A 16,927-nucleotide genomic window follows, 5' to 3' on the forward strand; every position below is an offset into this window, starting at 1 on the left:
CCTTTTTCTTTTTAGTGACTAGCAGGACAAATACAAAAATGGAGGGACTGAGGAGAGGGTCAGTGACGTTAGAGTGACTTGGAGCACTCAGAAAGATTTCTGCTTGCAATAGCTTGGCTGGTACAGGGGTGATGGTTGAGATGATACTCTTGGTTGGCTTCAGTCATCCTTATCAATGCAGGTGGCGGGGCTGGGTTTTGCTTATTTGCACTGGTCTATAACAGTGGGCACAGCTAAGGTGCTCATTGCTTGACTGGCTCTGACTTGGCGAAGTCTTGCCCAGGGAATGCTTAAGAAACAAAAAGACCATTACTTGAGGCAGACTCACTCTGTCCTGCCTTCTCCACACACACCTAAGAGATTGCCACATCTGGCCGTTATCAGGGTCCAGTTAAGACACTCTGTCCTTTAAGAAAATGAGCAAGTATAACTTAGGTAGGACTTCAGGGGTAAAAGGCTGCTCTATGTAAGATGAAAGGCCCGTTCAAGGGTATGAGCTGTTACTGCAGCAGGTATAAATCCCGATTTAATTTTTTGAAAGAGCCTGGCAGCTTCTATCTTAATTGCTAAGCAGCAGTACTAGCTTTTGTTACGTGTCAGTCATTTTAAATCCTGTTCTCCTCCTCATAAGACAGGAGAAAAACTAAATGTGATTCCTCTATCAATTCATTACTGCACCTGTTAAGTTGCTGTAACTAACATGTTATCACAGGCTCCGTTTTTGTCAGTGGTTCACTCGTAGGCATGACGTGGCCCTGAGCTTCCTGCAAGTGCTTTTTTTGCCAAGACTTGTGTCTGTTTCTCCACTTCTTTGCTAGTTAGTTGATCCTGCCCTGTCTTCTTCCTTTGCCACCTCCTTCTGGCCAGAAGGGCCGAGTTTATTCTCCCTGCGCTACACCTGGCAGAGCTTCTGCCCAAGCACAACAACTCCTGCCCAGAAGCTTAGGAAGTATTTCACCATCCTGCTGTAAGAGTCTACCTGGAGCTTGGATCCCACAGCAGACTCCTACCCTCCCAGTTAAAATAACCACAGTTATACACCTCTTGCCTATTTATACAATAAGCACTAAGGTTACACTTTATTTACAACTTTTGAAAAATGTACAGTTTCTTACATGGGTTACTTGTGCAAAGTTAAACTTCTCAACTAACAGACCAATGTGCACACAAAAGACACTGGAACAGTGGACAACACAATTGTAGGTTTCATCCCACACTGCTGCTTAAGGTACTGTATCCAAATGTACAAACTTAGCCTTACAAAAAAAGTGAGTCTGGACTTACAAATGTTTTTTTCAGTTGAAAAAATACTTTCATAAAACTGAAGGGAAACTAACCCAAGCATGCAGCAGTAGCTCACACAAACCACACAGTCATCTACAAAGAGCAGAAACTGCAGAGACTCAAGTGCCTACCCCGTACTTCATTCAAACTTTCCACAAGGCTAAGTTGGATCCCAAAGAACTTATCTTTCTCAGCTAAAGATAAGGGGCAGGAAAACGACGCTGAAGGAGAGTAATTCCACCACTGGAACACTTCAGGTTTTACCTCTTCCTTAATGTGGAAGGACTTTTGCTCAGAGTACCACAGCTCTACCTGGTTTTGTCCAGTAATGCCTTAGTGACAGGACTATAGAAACTTATTGAAGCAGTCTCTGTAGGCATGTCCTTTAAAATAAAATAATAAAAAAAAAGGGGGGGGTTGTTTCTCACCCTCAGCAAAGATCAAAATACCACAACTGTAGAGATTTATGTATATCTGTACATAAATCTTGCATGTGAAGTGCAGAAGTAACTAGCATTCCACAGTCTTACTAAATGTTTGAATAGGAATCAATTTAAGAGTTGGGTTTTTTTCCATGAGTAAGGAGTTGATAAACCACTACAAAAGGGAAACGAGAGGTTATTTCTTCACTCAGTACTTACAAATGCAGTGGGGTCTAAACCAATAGAGGTAAATGACCAGCCTGGACACATCAGCACTTTAGTTAATATCAGTTAAAAAATGTGTATGTATATAAACATCCCTTTTATCAAGCTACACATAAGCATCACTGTGTATAACACAATTACAATTAAAAGCTTAGTGTACACTACAGAAATGCACAATACTGCCCTAAGACTGGAGAGGGACCACAGAAAATGAATTCAGCATCAGTAACTCTTTTGCAAGTAACCCAAGTACAGAACACTTGACTTCAAAGTGGGTGCTTTCTGATGTCCAAGGAGAAGAAGCTTCAGCAAGGGAGGGTGGCAACAGCACAACAGCTATTCTGCTTTCAAAGTAAATGCTAGGAGGAAAAAGATGACTCGGACACTTTGTTTATTTTCCTCATCAACAGAGTGTTCATTTGCATCATCCTGGGTCAACAGTCACGCCAGCTCTGTTCTACTATTGCAGAAACCCGTTTTTCATATTCCCGCTTATTCTCTTGGTATAGCTGAGCTGCCTGGCTGTTTGCTGGACTGTTAGGATTTGGCTCATCCAATAGAGACTGCACGAAGAGAAAAAGATTCTTAGGCACTGGAAAATATGCATAGTTTTCCAACATAATCCTTAAACTATCCCTCCTAGTGAGAGTGCAGAAGTTCATCTAGATACAGGTAAGGTACACTGCATTATTCCAGGTGTAAGTTACTGGAAGCTTTCGCTATCTTAGCAGTGCAGCTGACTCTTTAAGTGACAGCCAGGCAGCAACACCCAAGCAGTGCAATGGCTGGATGGGTCCTTTCAGTGACCACCTCCTGTCACTGTCCGGTCAATTTCCATCTGGGAAGTATTCATACTTTAGCAAATATCAAGGTATAGCTGCTATACTGGCTATTGGGAGAAAAACAAAACAAAACAAAAAACCCAAACATGTTTCCCGAGCTGTTTTTGTCAAAGCATCCTAATTTCATTCTGCTTTTTCATGCAAAGTTCTTTTTACCTGTATGGATGTTAAGATGGAGGAGACATCGTAAGTAGGACTCCAACGATTCTGAAGAATATCCAGACATATACTACCATCTGCATAGACTAGAAAAGGTTCAAGAAGAATGGCTTAAAACAGAAGTTGTAGAGCTACTCAGTTTTTTCCTAGTATTGTGTGATTCTGGAAACCTACATACTGACAAACGCTACCAAAATCAGTAGTGTCTGACAGACTTAAATCCAGCAAACAAGCCTGTAGCTATGAAGAGGTGAAGCTTGTCACCAACAGCTGCCTGAGGTGTTTAAACTCAACCCCTGCTTATTCTTCAACATCAAGCTTCTCTGTGACATTGTAACTACCACTATGGAAAACCATGAATAGATTTTAAGGCAAAAAAAATTTAAACTACCCACAAGTGAACCAAATGAAGAACACAACTAAAAAGCTGTTTACATATTAAGATTTCGCCAGAAAGTATCTACAACAGTGTCTAGTCACCCTTCTCAGGGCAGCTTTAGAAGAACCTTCCCTCAGTGCACTTTACCCACACATGTTTTCTTGCTACATTTTAAAGTTTCCAGTATTTCTTCACAAAGCTTATTACTTGTTTGGAGGCAAGGAATATGTCTCCAACCTTTACTTGCCAAGGAAGGGGATTAATTAAATGATCTTACTATCACCGGTTATAATTGGAAACTAGCACTACATTTCAAGGTATATCATTCTTACAGGCATTTTTGGGAAGTGATAAAAGACAACCACGTTCAGCAGTGTCATTATGCTATGTATGTAATACGTATAGACCAAAGTGCAAGGCACTGCTATTTAAGTACAAAATATTCTTCTGTAAGGTTTAACAACACGCAGTAGAGAGAGGAGTGTCTCATCAATACTGTGCTGTAACACCTGAAAGGTAAGAGGCTCCTTTTATTGCCCCTTTCACTTCAAGCCTGAGCACTGCTCACATATTCATCCTTACCAACCCTACACAGAACCTCAGTGGAATTTTGCTAGCTTATTAGATAGTGGAAACTTTTATAAATAGACCTTTTTCTACAGCACTGTAGCAAGCTATAAGAACACCACCACAACCAACCCAAACAAACAAAAAAAACCATTGTCTAAGTACTTACCATTGGGATGAAACATTTTAGAGACAAATCGAACAGTAGGTGGCTTATTCGGATATTCTTCTGTGAATTCTATTGTGAGTTTGAAAGTTCCTGGAGTTGAAAGAGAGACAAGTAACCTTTATTCAGAATGAATTTACACAAGGGATGAGTAAGTAGCATCCCTCCACAAGCACAAACTGATACTATTGTGCTCATACATGCATGTTAGATATGGAATACAGATTGCTCAGTCCTACAATGATTCTTCTACTCTCTTTGGAGTTAATCATTAACTCTGAAGTCCTAGACAGTACTGGTACGAGGGTTTCTGGTATGACTTACCTTTACTGCCAAAACCACCGCCCCAGTCAAAAGGTTTGTGTAAGGAAACAAATCTGCCCTTCCACAAAGCCTAATCCCAGGGCACTGCAAAAACATCACAAGCAGGTGTATAACGAGCTGTGTAACAGGCCATGATTTAGTAAGTCCTAAAGACTGGAACATGCTATCATGACAAGGACCTTCTTATTTATTTCCTGTTTAAATTTCAAGAAAATACATTTCTATCAGCAACTGTAAGGTAATCAGGTCTTATTGTAGAAAAGTGATATTGAAAGCAGCATCCAAATCAGACACTTTAAAATCAAAATCTGATCATTTACTTCACACTAACTAGTCTTTCTTTGAGAAAGACTGATTAAGCAGAAACAGAAAACTGTGTAGTTAAGTCCCCATCCAATCATTTTGACAGCCTGCACCAACATAAGTTATTTTAGCCCTTCTCCTCAGGCTATGACAATCTGAGAATAAGAAGTCTGTCAACTAAACTGCATAAATATGGGTCCAAAGGACTAAGCACTGCTAGTGATTCAGATCAGTAACTAAGGAACTCTACATACTCCACCTCAGAACATGCAAGCTTCTCTTTACCATGCTATCACCTCAGACCAGCCAATCTGGGAGGTAGTTCATGAAGTTCCTGGGTATGCCCAGAGAGAAATATCTGAAGCACCTTCCTATAAATATAGAGCTTTCCTATAAAAGGAATGTACCTTACAGTAATAGCTGTAACAAGCTGGCAGGGCAGACATACTACCTTTTTTGAAAAGGCATTCTTACCTATCAGTGACAAGTTTCTCCCCCCCCCCCCCCCCACCACTCGGTGCCCAAATTAAAACTCGGGAGCTGATATGAAGTTCATCCTTGCTTCCTACTGTGAGGGAGTTTTCCAGCACTACTATAATTAATGTAGTCCTTTGTTTGGCTGGCAAACATGTGCCAACAGCTGGTGGCCAGAGAACAGATTTTTCAACCCCTTCTTTTTTTCAGATCAGCAAGGACCTGCACTATTTCCCAGGGACTCCTTCCTTTATAAGGAAATAAACTATAACATTGAGTTACAAGAAGTGAAGGTCATTGCTTTGACATTCCAGTTTGCATACAGTACAGATGCTTCAGAGCTTTTCTGTACAGCAGTGGGAAGTCTCGACATCCTAAAAATAAGTTTTTGCATGTTTGTTAATTATTAGCAGCCTAAGAACGTAAGAGCAGAGAGCCAACAGCATGCTATCTTACTGTAAAACAAAAGGAACAAGAGTAGTATAGTTAAGATTGTTCAAATTAGCCCAAGTCTGCAGTGGGGCTTCAGAGCTTTACTCCAGCTAATCCAGAGGCACAGAGCCAGATCTGAGATCAGTTTGAAAGCCAGCACTGGAAAGTTAGTAACAACTTCTACCAGCTGTGAACATCAGCTCAGGACTACCCTTCCTTCCCTACACAGTGACGATCCCAAGCAATATTGGCCCTTTAGAATTGAACACTTAAGAGATTTGATTCTAAATCGTAAAGATTCCCAGCTCTCCCTGCCCCAATTCTGGTTCTCAGTAGCCTCATGAAGTAGGAAAGCAGGCGCTTTGTGCTGTGGAAGAGTGACTAAGCAAGCAGTAGGCTGAAAACTGAGCACAAACCATCAAATAGCAGAGTTCAACAAGCATACTTGAGAAAATGAATGCTATTCTAGAACACTGACTGAAGTGGGAGCAGAGGGGACAGATACGATGGCCAAAAAGCGGTAACAAGGGCAGTTTGGTCCTAGAATCCATTTAAAACTACTGAAAGAAAGGGAAGCTATCTGTCCCACTAGGGACAGGACAGCATTACTTTTAACACAAATCTGAGCGAGTGGTTAGACAGCTTCCAACTGGAGCATCTACCTACTCAAATTTCCAAGGCAAGACCCAGAGTGACAATGGCTCTTTGAAAGAGCTCCACAGTACACAGCACTTCATTGCTGAGCTTTATGAAAGGACAAATCCAGAGATTCAATGAACCGAAGTCCAAGGGTCACTCACACTTAAAAGTCCACACGAGTGAAACAGGTATCACGACACACACTGCCTTCAGCATCCAGTCTCTTCTGTCACTAATTTTAAAGCTTTCAACTGGTACTCCTTGCAACTTACCCTAGACAGCCAATTTTAAAACAGAAATTACCATATTCACTGCCATTATTGATATTAAGATCATCACTGATCTTAGTAGAACATTCACTTTTCTCTCTTGTACTTACTTACCTTATTGATCTGTTTTCTCCTACCTCGGGATGCGAGACTCTCATGTGGCTAACAGGGAGGCTTCTCCACAACCTGTACGCTGGCCTGAGTTAACCCCCGCCAGAGCAGCACCCACATTCCTGCCAGGCCCTTCTCGCAGCAAGGAAGGAGAGCAGCCTGCTCTGTTCCACTGTCCATAAAGTATGAACAATTTCTTCCTCTCCCACGTGAGAGTACAGAATCCGTATTCCATAAGCAACAAACCAACCATACAGAAGGTAAATGCCTTGCTTTCTCAGTTCAAGCCTCCTCCACCATCACAGAAAGGCAGGATACTACAATAGCTGTGTTACTTAACTCTGTCCAAGCCAGGAATCCTGTACTAACCGCAATATCATCCAGTTTCAGAGAAACAGGTCTGAAGGACTGGGAGAGCCTGGATTTCCATCACTGTGACAGCACTACCACTTTAGATGCCACACACATATAGATTCATAGAAATATAGTGAAGGGCAGGATAAATATCCCCGGGGTCCTACTGCAGACACCTGCAATCGAATCCTCTTAAACCAGAAGATGGAAGTTATGCTGCTGATCTAAATTAGTAGTTGCTCCTAGGCCGAGTCAGCCTGTGTGCCGAGTTGTGAAAACACCCTCTAAAGTCTGGGGGTGGAGGGGAGGGAGCGTTGTTAGCTGCATTATGCTGCACAGCAAGTAAACAAACATGTTTGAACTTAAGGTTTTCAGTTCAGACAAAGCTAAGAAACCTCAGAAGCTGCGACTGGAGAAGGGCCTCACCTGAATGAGGATGAAGAACAGTAATTCTCACAAAATTATTGAAATTATTACACCTCTAGTTCAACAACAACCACAAAAAAAATTCACAGGCTACTTTCACAAGAACCAAGGTATGTGAAGTCTTACAGTATCACCAGGAAGTGACAGAGCCTAAAAACGAAAGTACAAAGCAACTTCTGCCCTGCAAAGGCTTCCTGAAAAGGATTACAGAGCTCCAGCGTACCTCTGACTCATAAGGGCCTGCACAGTTACAAAGCAAGCCCAAACTAACAGCTCAATACTGTTAAATAAGAATTCCCTTAATTTCACCTACATTAAGCTAAACTGCATCTGAACTGTGCTACTCTACTCACTTAAAGGAAAAGCACAGCCGAGGCACCAATACACCCATATCTCTAGGCACCACTTAGTATTTTGTTATCTAGCACAATGCAAGATATGTCCCAGGGAAAAAGAGATAAGCATATCTTGCAACACAAGATATATCTGTTTTCCTGAGCGCATACTGTGAAAACGCACACTTTGCTACGAAAAGAGCAATCCATCACACACTGAGATTATATTATTAGATCAACCAAAGCAGCAGGACAGCAGTAGCAGACTCAAGCATCTGTTTGAACTTCAAACTGCTGTGAGTGCAACATGTCCTAAGTATACAAGATAAAGACACAGTGCTGCCACAGTGGAAAGCACAGAGGAAATCAGGATGTCGGGGCTCTCAAAAGCAGTCTCCAACCTTCTGCAACTAAATGAAAATGTATGAAAAAAAGCCCTTATAGCATCTGTTAACCCCACACTGAGCTGGAAGAGCCTGAACGTGGAAACAATCTCCATTTTAGCACACTGCAAGGAGATGGCTTTCTCCTCCAAACAGTGAATCACTCTATTAGGGGCAGTGCTCAGGCAGAAGCTAAGCAGCTCTAGCAACCCTCACAGAAGTTTAAGGGAGCCCTTAGACTTTACAAGATGAGATAACAGAATACATTTAGTCTATCTGTTCTATTATGCGATGTTATGGAATACTCAACTTCTAAACATTAGACTTCTGAAGGAGCCACTGTAGCAAGTTTCTTAACTAATCTAATATGTTAAAAGAAGTAACTGGAGTCTCTGGAGTTTTCTTCGGCCTGAAATACTTAAAATCCTCAAAATCTTCACAAAAAAAAAAAAATCTGCAATTTACAGGCATGCCCACAGGTGCTACCTCCGAGGATAAACAGAGACAAAGGAGTTAGCCAGGAACAACATAAGAGTTAAGGAATTTTTCCTATGCTTTTGTCATGAGTCATGGAGATCTAGGATTAATTATAGCCTGCACTGAAAGTATCTTAAAAAAATGCATCACTGATTTCAGTTAGACAGTATTTCATGTCTAACAAGTTTTCACAAAGATGCTGAAGTATTCATACAGCATCAGTAAAGCTATAAAACACAGTAAGGCCAGACAGAAACTACTAGGACACAGGTATGTTACAACGACCTATTTAGTCAGCTTTTGAAGTTAGAAAGTCCTTTCAATCTTTAACCCTGAATGATACCGACTGTAGCATAGTGAAGTAGATGCCAAGAAAGAAAAAAAAAACAACTCAAAAAATCTGTTCTGAACTTCCTCAGACATTCAGTCCATTTCCTACTTCAGCTGACTCACGTCGGGACTTACTCGCACAGCACTTCCAGCATCAGAAAAAACAGAACTCGAACCAAACGACGATGGTCCTATACCAGGTTTTTGACAGTTCTCCAAATACGAGCGTCCCTAAAACCATGATCCAGGGTTCAACAGAAAAGCTTGGAGATCCTTAAAATGGTACATTAAAGTAGGCTCAGGATAGTCAGATTTAGCTATTGCAAGCAAGCCCCTCCAAGCCAATTTGTATGTTTCTGTAAATCAACGTAGCAATATAAACCCACAAGCCTTGCTTGGAGTAGGATAAAAAAAAAAAAAAATTTACGCAAGTCCAGCATACGGATGTGTGGTCAGGTGAATACGCACCCGTGCCCCTTCTCCGTCCCCAGGCCCACACCTGTTGCAAAGCCCACGGCAGGGACACACCAAGGCCGTGTCAAGCTGCAGCAGTTTACCCCGAGAAAGCCAAACACCGGGCCCGTATGTAGCCCCGCACTTACCGTCCTCGAAAGGGGTCCCCTCGGGCCTAGAGGAGGGAAGAAGCAGAGCACAGCGTTACCCCGCGGGCAGCCCGGCTCTCACACCCCCCCACCCGCCCCGGGAGGCAGAACGGCGGCGGCGGCCCCCCGCCGCCTGCCGCCCCCGGCCCCCCGCCCGACTCACCCGAAGATGACGGCGTTCCACACCATGATGTTGTTCTCGGAGGGGGCCCCGCTCACCCCGGCCGGGGGATCCTCCTGCAGCCTGCGGGGCACAGGGAGGGCTGAGGCGCCGGCCCCGCCGCCGCCCCCCGCGCGGCCGGCGGCCGCCCCTGCGCAAACAGCGTAACCCAGGCAGGTAGCTACCCGCCCCTGCGCAAACAGCGTAACCCGCAGGCGGACGCCGTCGGCCGGCGCTACGCAATCAGCGGAGCGCGCCCTACCCCGCCGCCATGTTGTGCTGCTGCCCCCCTCCTCCCCCGGTAGCAGCCGGGCCCGTCGCCCTCCTCCCGCCCGCCCTCCCCTTTCCCCTCAGCCGGCGGCCTCGGTACCTCTTGAAGTCCCGCATGAGGCGCCTACGGGCCGGAGTGGACATGGCGGGCTCAGGGTTATAGATCACTCATACACTATCAGAGGGAGCACGGGGCGCCCAGAGACGGCGGCGGCGGCAGCGAACTCCGACTGAGGCAACGGCAGCGCTGACGAACAGGAGCGATCGCGGCCTCTACCACTCAGGCTGGCGCGGGGGGGGGGGGGGGAAACGGGGGGGGGGGCCTGGGCTCCACCGACTCCTGCGCCGGCTGCCGGGCGATCCCGGGACGTACCAACGGAGCGGGGAGAGGGGGCGGAGCCGGATGTCGCTGAGCCCCCGGAGCAGCCTCTACCACCGCGGCGCGGGGGCGAGGAGGTGGTGCCTAAGGCGGGGGGTGGGCTGTACCAACGGCCGTGGCAGGGGGGTGGTGGAACGTGGCCTATGACGTCACGGAGGGAGGGCAGAAACCCAAAACATCGCTCAGTACCAGGGACTGCCAAGAAAATTAATTCTGCCCCAGCCAAGACCAGCACAACCCGCTACGCTGCACTTTCTGCCTCCACAGAGAGCTTTTTCCGAGGGGAAATAAACTCTTTTCTACCTTTTTTTTTAATAGCCGTTGGGAGTAAAGAATTTCTCTCAGCTGTTGCCTAGGGCAGACGGGATAGGCCCTGCTTTTCAACCTCATCCTCGCTTGTAACCTGACGTAGTACAGCTGTGCACGCAGGAGGCTTCAGCAAAAGACACGGGGAGGAAGACCCACCGCCTTTCGCAGAAGCTGAAAGAAAATAATAAAAACACCACTTAAGCTCCTGCCCTTGACCCTTCCCGCTCTTGCCTGCGCAATAAGGAACGGATGAGATCATGGCGCTTCTCAGGAAGAGACTTTGTTCTGCGCCTTGCCTTTCGGTTCGCCAGAGGTGCCCGTTCGTTGGCAAGACAGACAGACGTGCCCATTACACAGGGAAGACAGATGTGCCCCTTGCCCAGACAAGACAGACAGATGTGCCCCTTGCCCAGACAAGACAGACAGACAGACGTTCCCGTCACCCGGCCGGTGGCGGAGGCGCAGGCAGAGCCCAAAACGGGGTGCAAAGGGAAACGCCGTGACCGGCTCCCCGCTCCCCACGGTTCGGAGCACCTCCGTGCCGAGTTCAGCCTCGCTTCTTCGTTAAGAGGAACGACGCCAAGGCCTGACTTTTGCCGCTGTCATTCGCGTTTAACGCGCAACCACGCCGTGCCATCCTGCGCTGGGAAGCGGGGCGCCTGTACCCCCTCCGCTGCGCACCAACACCCCCCTCGCTTCCCCTTGACGACGTCCAAAAAAAACCCCCAAACCAACCCAAAAACACCCCAGCGGGGGGCATAGCTCCTTCAAAAACCTTCGCGGGCGGAGCCGAGCTGCTGCGGGGGCCGGGCCTGAGGAGAGGCCGGGCCTGAGGAGAGGGAGGCCGGGCCTGAGGGGAGGCCGGGCCCCGCCGCCGCCGCCATGCCGAAGGTGGTGTCCCGCTCCGTCGTCTGCTCCGACACCCGGGACCGTGAGGAGTACGACGATGGGGAGAAGCCGCTTCACGTTTACTACTGCCTGTGCGGGCAGATGGTGCTGGTGCTGGGTGAGCCGCCGTGAAGAGAGTTGTCTGGGGGGGGGGGGGGACGGGGACACAGGCCGCCGGCCCGGCGGGTGTGGGTGCCGGTCCCGCCGCCAGCCCGTGGCCGCCGCTGTCCCGCAGACTGTCAGCTGGAGAAGCTGCCGATGAGGCCGCGGGACCGCGCTCGGGTGATGGACGCTGCCAAGCACGCCCACAAGTTCTGCAACGCCGAGGAGGAGGAGAGCGTCTTCTTGCGCAGGTGGGCCGAGGAGGGGGTCTCAGGCCTCCACCGACCCCCCTCCGGTCCCTCTGAGACCCCCTCCGCGGCCCCGGGGAAGAGGTTACCCTGGTCTGGCCTTGCCTCCTCACCCGGCTGGGGCCCATCAACCAGCCACCAGCGCCTTCGCGCTCTCCTCAAGCTCTTCCTCTCTCCCCCAGGCCCGAAGGCATAGAGCGGCAGTTCAGGAAGAAGTGTGGCAAGTGAGTGACCGCCGTGGCTCCCGAGTGACTTCTAGAATCCGTTTGCGAGGTAACCGTAGGAAGGCAGAGCCTGGGTTTTCCCCCCCCAGTTACAGTGTGTTTCTGTCTCCAGGTGTGGACTGCTGCTCTTTTATCAACACCAACAGAAAAATGCTCCCGTGACGTTTATTGTTGATGGCGCTGTGGTCAAATTCGGCCAGGGTTTTGGGAAAACAAACATATATACTCAGAAACAAGAACCTCCCAAAAAGGTAATCAGCTTTAGAGAAGTAAAAAGGTTGTCTCTGCTTTTCAGAAGGGTGTGGTGAGTAAAATCGCTTAATGGCAGGGGCAGAGTGGAGGAAAAAAAAAAAGAAAGAAAAAGACCTCTAAACAATGACTCAGTTTGGTGTCTTCTCCCCATCTGCCTTCAGTTTTCCTTTACAGAGCACCTTGGAGTCCTAACGCTAAGGGAAAGCAAAATAAACTTGAAAATCTAGACTGTGCCTGATGCTTAGGCTCAGTTACCAGAAAGTTTCCATTTGCAAGTAGGTCACGTTGGTAGTCTGCACAGTGATTCTCAAAATCTAGCTCATCTGTTGTATATCAGTGAGTTTGCTTCTGATTAATGACAGCTCTAAGCCCAGAAGTCACTGGGGATAATTCTCCTTTGCCACCCACAGAGTTCAGGTAATCTTAATGACTTGCAAGAGAAGACTTAAAAGCTTTGGAGGGGGAAGTGATCCCTAGCGGCACAACTGTTGCCAAGGTTTAACAAAATACTCTGCTTCTTACCCAGGTGATGATGACCAAACGGACCAAAGACATGGGCAAGTTCAGTTCTGTCACAGTCTCCACAATTGATGAAGAGGAGGAGGAGATTGAAGCGGTGAGTTTTGTCTGCCCTTAGTGGCAGTCACACCTGAACTGGGCAGCTGTCTCAGACACTGATCAGAACCAGTGATTGTCTCATCATTTGGATAAGGTGTAACTTTGGGGTTTGCTGTTGCAAATGACACCGTATGTGTTTCAGAGAGAGATTGCAGACTCCTATGCCCAGAATGCAAAAGTGATTGAGAAACAGCTGGAACGCAAAGGCATGAGCAAAAGAAGGCTACAAGAGTTGGTGAGTGTTTTCATCAGTATTGAACGCTAATTCTTGAGATCTGTTGGCGTTGTACACAAAAGCTATCTTGCAGATTGGACTACAGGTACAGAGAGGTCCTGGTACAGTCATGGGGAACTTGTAGCTCTGTGAGGATGACTTCTTCCTTTACAGGTTTTATAGAGATGTTCTTCTAGTCCTCCTGAACTTAAAATCATATGCAATTACCTATAGAGCTAACTGAAAAGCAGCAGCAGAGCTGTTGCAGGGAGAATTTCTGTGACCTGTTGGATGAGGAATGAGGGAAGGGGAAACCAGGCCATGGCTTTGCCAACCAGAGCACCCCTAATGCTGTGCTCTCAAGCCTGCTTGGCAGAGCAGGGCTTTGCTGTGAGGTGTCAGGGCAAGCTAAGGCCCTTGTGGAGGACCTGCCAGCTCAGCTGCTACCAGAAGGGTCACTTGAAGAATTCATGGCAAGAACATCACAGCTGATCTTACTTGCTGTGACAGGAGAGGGGTAGATGGGGGTAGGGGGAATGTGTAGCTTCCACCTGAGGATAGAAAGTATGAAATTGTCTCCTGTGCAGTTAGTCTTGGACCTTTTATGATTTTAAAGGTGGTCCTCATTTTGTACCTCAGGGGAGGAGGGAGTCAGCAAAGAACTTGAGCTACTCTTGCTCCTGGTGTGAAAAGCTTGCAGTGGTCAGACAAGACCAAACCTTATTGGAGCACTGAAGGGAAACATATCCAGACATTATTTCATTCTGTCTTAATTTTCTTAATCAGGCTGAGTTGGAAGCCAAGAAAGCCAAGATGAAAGGAACTCTGATTGATAACCAGTTCAAATGAAATGCTGCACATCTGCTGGGTATTCAGAGACAGGAGAAAGCTACCAGGAGCTATCGCAGTTCTGTCAACAAAGCAGAAGTAACAGACAACGTTCAAGGGCAACGTGCTGCAACCAGCTTGGAGGATGAGTACCTCTCTGTCCTAACTGATGATCTGGTACCAATTGTAATTACTCCAGCGGTACTGGAGACTTTGCTGAAACTGCAGTTCTCTATGGACCCAGTGTTACGAGCAAGCTGTTCCAGCCAGAATATTTACTTCTGGGAGAATCTTCGCTGGGTGCCTTCCTGAGTTCAGTGCACCTTTAGATACCTGTCTTTTTATTTTGGTAGTTTTCAAATGTGTAAGATTTCCATAAATGTATTAGAAGAGTAGGTCAACTGTACAACAAAGAAATCGTTATAAAAGTAAGCTCTGCCTGTTGTTCATTTTGTTATTTTAAATGTGTCCAAAACATGCACAGGCTTGGCTGCAGCTCTTAAGTCTCAGCTCCTGCTGACCATCGGAAAGGCGCAGTTGTACAGAATTACACTGTCCCAACGGATACTGTCCGATACAAGAACATGAAATCCAACCCAGTTTTAAACTACTGAAAACAAAAACTGCCTGCGTGTTACACCACTAACAAGTACAAAGATATAGTTGGAAGCTACTGATACGATTGGTGATCATTTAATGTAGAATACAACTGCACGTCTGAACTAACCTGTTCTGCAAAACATTGTCAGTATCTGGAGTTCTAAAATATGAAGGAGAAGGAAAAATTGTTTTGAATGCACTGACCACTAAGGACTCGGATAAAGACAACATTAAGAATTGGTGTGTAAAGTACCTTGTTTGGGAAGTAATATTTTATGTCTCTTACGTGACATAGTCATAGTGCTCTATGGCCCACGTCTTTATTGCTCTACTTGGGATTAAATACCATGTTAACGGATTTCAACTAAAATACTTTTCCTAGGGTGTTCTTACTCCACCAAGTATCGTAAGATAACATGAGCAATGAAGAAAATGCTTCATCTCCCACGATTATCATGGAAGACTTTCTATAATCAATAAAGATTTTCTATCTGGCTTTGTAACCCTGGCTGGGAAAACTCGGGTCTGCTTAGCCTAAGGATGTATCCTTCCTTTCTTTGGGAAAATAAGGTGTAAGGGAGGGAGTGAACTCTGCCCCAGAGCTGGCAGAGTGGGATGCGTCCGTCAGTCCTGTGACAATTTAAAGCCAGGCTGGGTAAGCAGTGTTCAGGTTAACTCAAGCAGCACTGATCTTGTCCCCTGCTGATATCTGCTAATCTGAGGCCTATTTCCAGAAGCCTACACCCAGTGGCTCTTCACTTAAGCAATTATAAGGTGGTGTGTAATACTTGGGAAGGGCAGGAGGGATGAGTGGGTGCAACTCCGTTACACAAACCCCTTTTCCAAGTGTGGTAGCACAGTGCAGCCAGGTGAGGGCCCCAGGGTGCCTCCGGGAGGGACCCAAGCTCCAAAGAACCGCAGGCTGGTCTCTATAAAAATGAGTAAGTTTTTTCCAAGCCAGAGTCAAAGACTTTGGAATTTGAAAAGAGGTTGTGAACCATGTGAGGTCTGCTGGGATGCGGACTGCTTCGTCTCCAGTTGTAATAAAGGATGAAATATAGTCATGCTTCAAGTGACACCCAGAACAGAAGCTGACTCGGGGACAATGTGAGTTACAGTTGGGGTTTTAAGGTTGGGAGTAACAAAACGCAGGGCTTCAGCTGATGTGGGGCTGCCAGGTGGGACTAGGACCAACTTTGCAGTTCAGTGAGGCACAAAGAAAATGCAGTGAGTGCACAGCTCAGCACAAGTTGTCTAAAGCAGCAGTTACCAACTGCCATCAACTTCCTCAGCTGTGTACCTCGAGCATTGAGGCAGCGTTCACAGCACAAGCACTCCTCCTTTCTGGCTTTTAGAAGACCAGCCCATGTTCAGTCAATGTTTTTCATTCTTGTCGTCAGAGATCCGCCTAGTTCGGCTCAGGACTTGCTCACGGACCCAGTCGGAAAGGGGAGTATGTAGTTTGTCATGCGAGCAGTCCCTGAGATACTTCTAACACACTCTAGTTACGCGGTCAGTGGCCGAAACAACTCCAACACAGATAATCTGATCCAATACATTATTAAGTATGTATTTTCTACCCTAACTAGATCTAGGTCACAACAACTTAAATCAAGTTGGGTTTTTAATTTCTAGATCTAAATGAATTAAAATATGTTAGCTGTCTACAGCAACAGGAAGCAGAGGCACCTAGTTTAAATGCTTGATTAAATGGCCTATTATAATAGATAAAACTAGCCATTCTGTAGTTTCCCACACCCTGGTAGCAACTGGGTAATCTGCAGCAGTGTTCAGACCAAAGAAAAGTCAGATTTTGTGCTACCGTAAAAGCCAACATTAGTTTTTATAAATCTGTAAATAAAGGTAGGTGATAGATTTGTTTGTTTGTTTAACTGAGCACTATGTTGTACATAAGAACTTGTCCAGATGCAAAGGTATTGCAAAGCAAAGTAGCATGTGAAATAAAAGTGGAGGAGAGGATCTGTTCCAAAAATGCTGCCACACATGGCCAGACTTACCTTAGTGTGTTTCATGGCTTAGTCCAGTCCAATTTCCAAGTGTGTTTGCAAGAACCTAGTCTGAATTACCATGTCAGAATAGCTCCATGTGTAGCAATGCTGCCTTGTTCCTCATAACCTGTAAAAAAAAAACAAACAAAACAAACCATGCAGTTTGTAAACACTGAAAAGAAGAAGAATGGTGCATCTGACCTCGTCGGTGTTAATTGCAGCTGTACCTGGGGAGCAACACAGGGTCCTCCCCGCCGGCTTCCCGGCACGCAGCTGGTGCCATCACAGAGGCTCTGGGGTGCTGGATAACACCCAGGCTTGTT

At 46.3% G+C, this 16,927-nt stretch overlaps 2 protein-coding genes and 1 long non-coding RNA gene across 3 annotated transcripts; 1 reads left to right on the top strand and 2 right to left on the bottom strand.

Moving 5' to 3' along the window:
• Positions 1-1,044: 1,044 nt before the first annotated feature.
• On the bottom strand, positions 1,045-10,260 carry UBE2A (ubiquitin conjugating enzyme E2 A). The gene is made up of 6 exons (XM_069811081.1): positions 10,034-10,260; positions 9,667-9,747; positions 9,504-9,529; positions 4,048-4,137; positions 2,930-3,018; positions 1,045-2,494 (listed from the first exon to the last, which is right to left on the bottom strand). The coding sequence occupies exons 1-6, from the start codon at positions 10,075-10,077 to the stop codon at positions 2,366-2,368; spliced, it is 459 nt and encodes a 152-aa protein (XP_069667182.1). The 5' UTR covers positions 10,078-10,260; the 3' UTR covers positions 1,045-2,365.
• On the bottom strand, positions 5,175-9,497 carry LOC138690707 (uncharacterized). The gene is made up of 2 exons (XR_011329472.1): positions 8,453-9,497; positions 5,175-8,421 (listed from the first exon to the last, which is right to left on the bottom strand). It is a non-coding gene; the product is annotated as an uncharacterized lncRNA (long non-coding RNA).
• A 1,171-nt stretch (positions 10,261-11,431) lies between the features above and the next one.
• On the top strand, positions 11,432-15,098 carry STEEP1 (STING1 ER exit protein 1). Its single transcript, XM_069811080.1, has 7 exons — positions 11,432-11,627; positions 11,745-11,862; positions 12,042-12,083; positions 12,196-12,334; positions 12,862-12,951; positions 13,096-13,188; positions 13,954-15,098. Exons 1-7 carry the CDS (start codon positions 11,504-11,506, stop codon positions 14,014-14,016), a joined length of 669 nt encoding a protein of 222 aa, XP_069667181.1. The 5' UTR covers positions 11,432-11,503; the 3' UTR covers positions 14,017-15,098.
• The last annotated feature ends 1,829 nt before the right edge of the window (positions 15,099-16,927 follow it).

Source organism: Haliaeetus albicilla, chromosome 23 (assembly GCF_947461875.1).
Source record: "Haliaeetus albicilla chromosome 23, bHalAlb1.1, whole genome shotgun sequence".
Lineage (NCBI taxonomy): Eukaryota > Metazoa > Chordata > Aves > Accipitriformes > Accipitridae > Haliaeetus > Haliaeetus albicilla.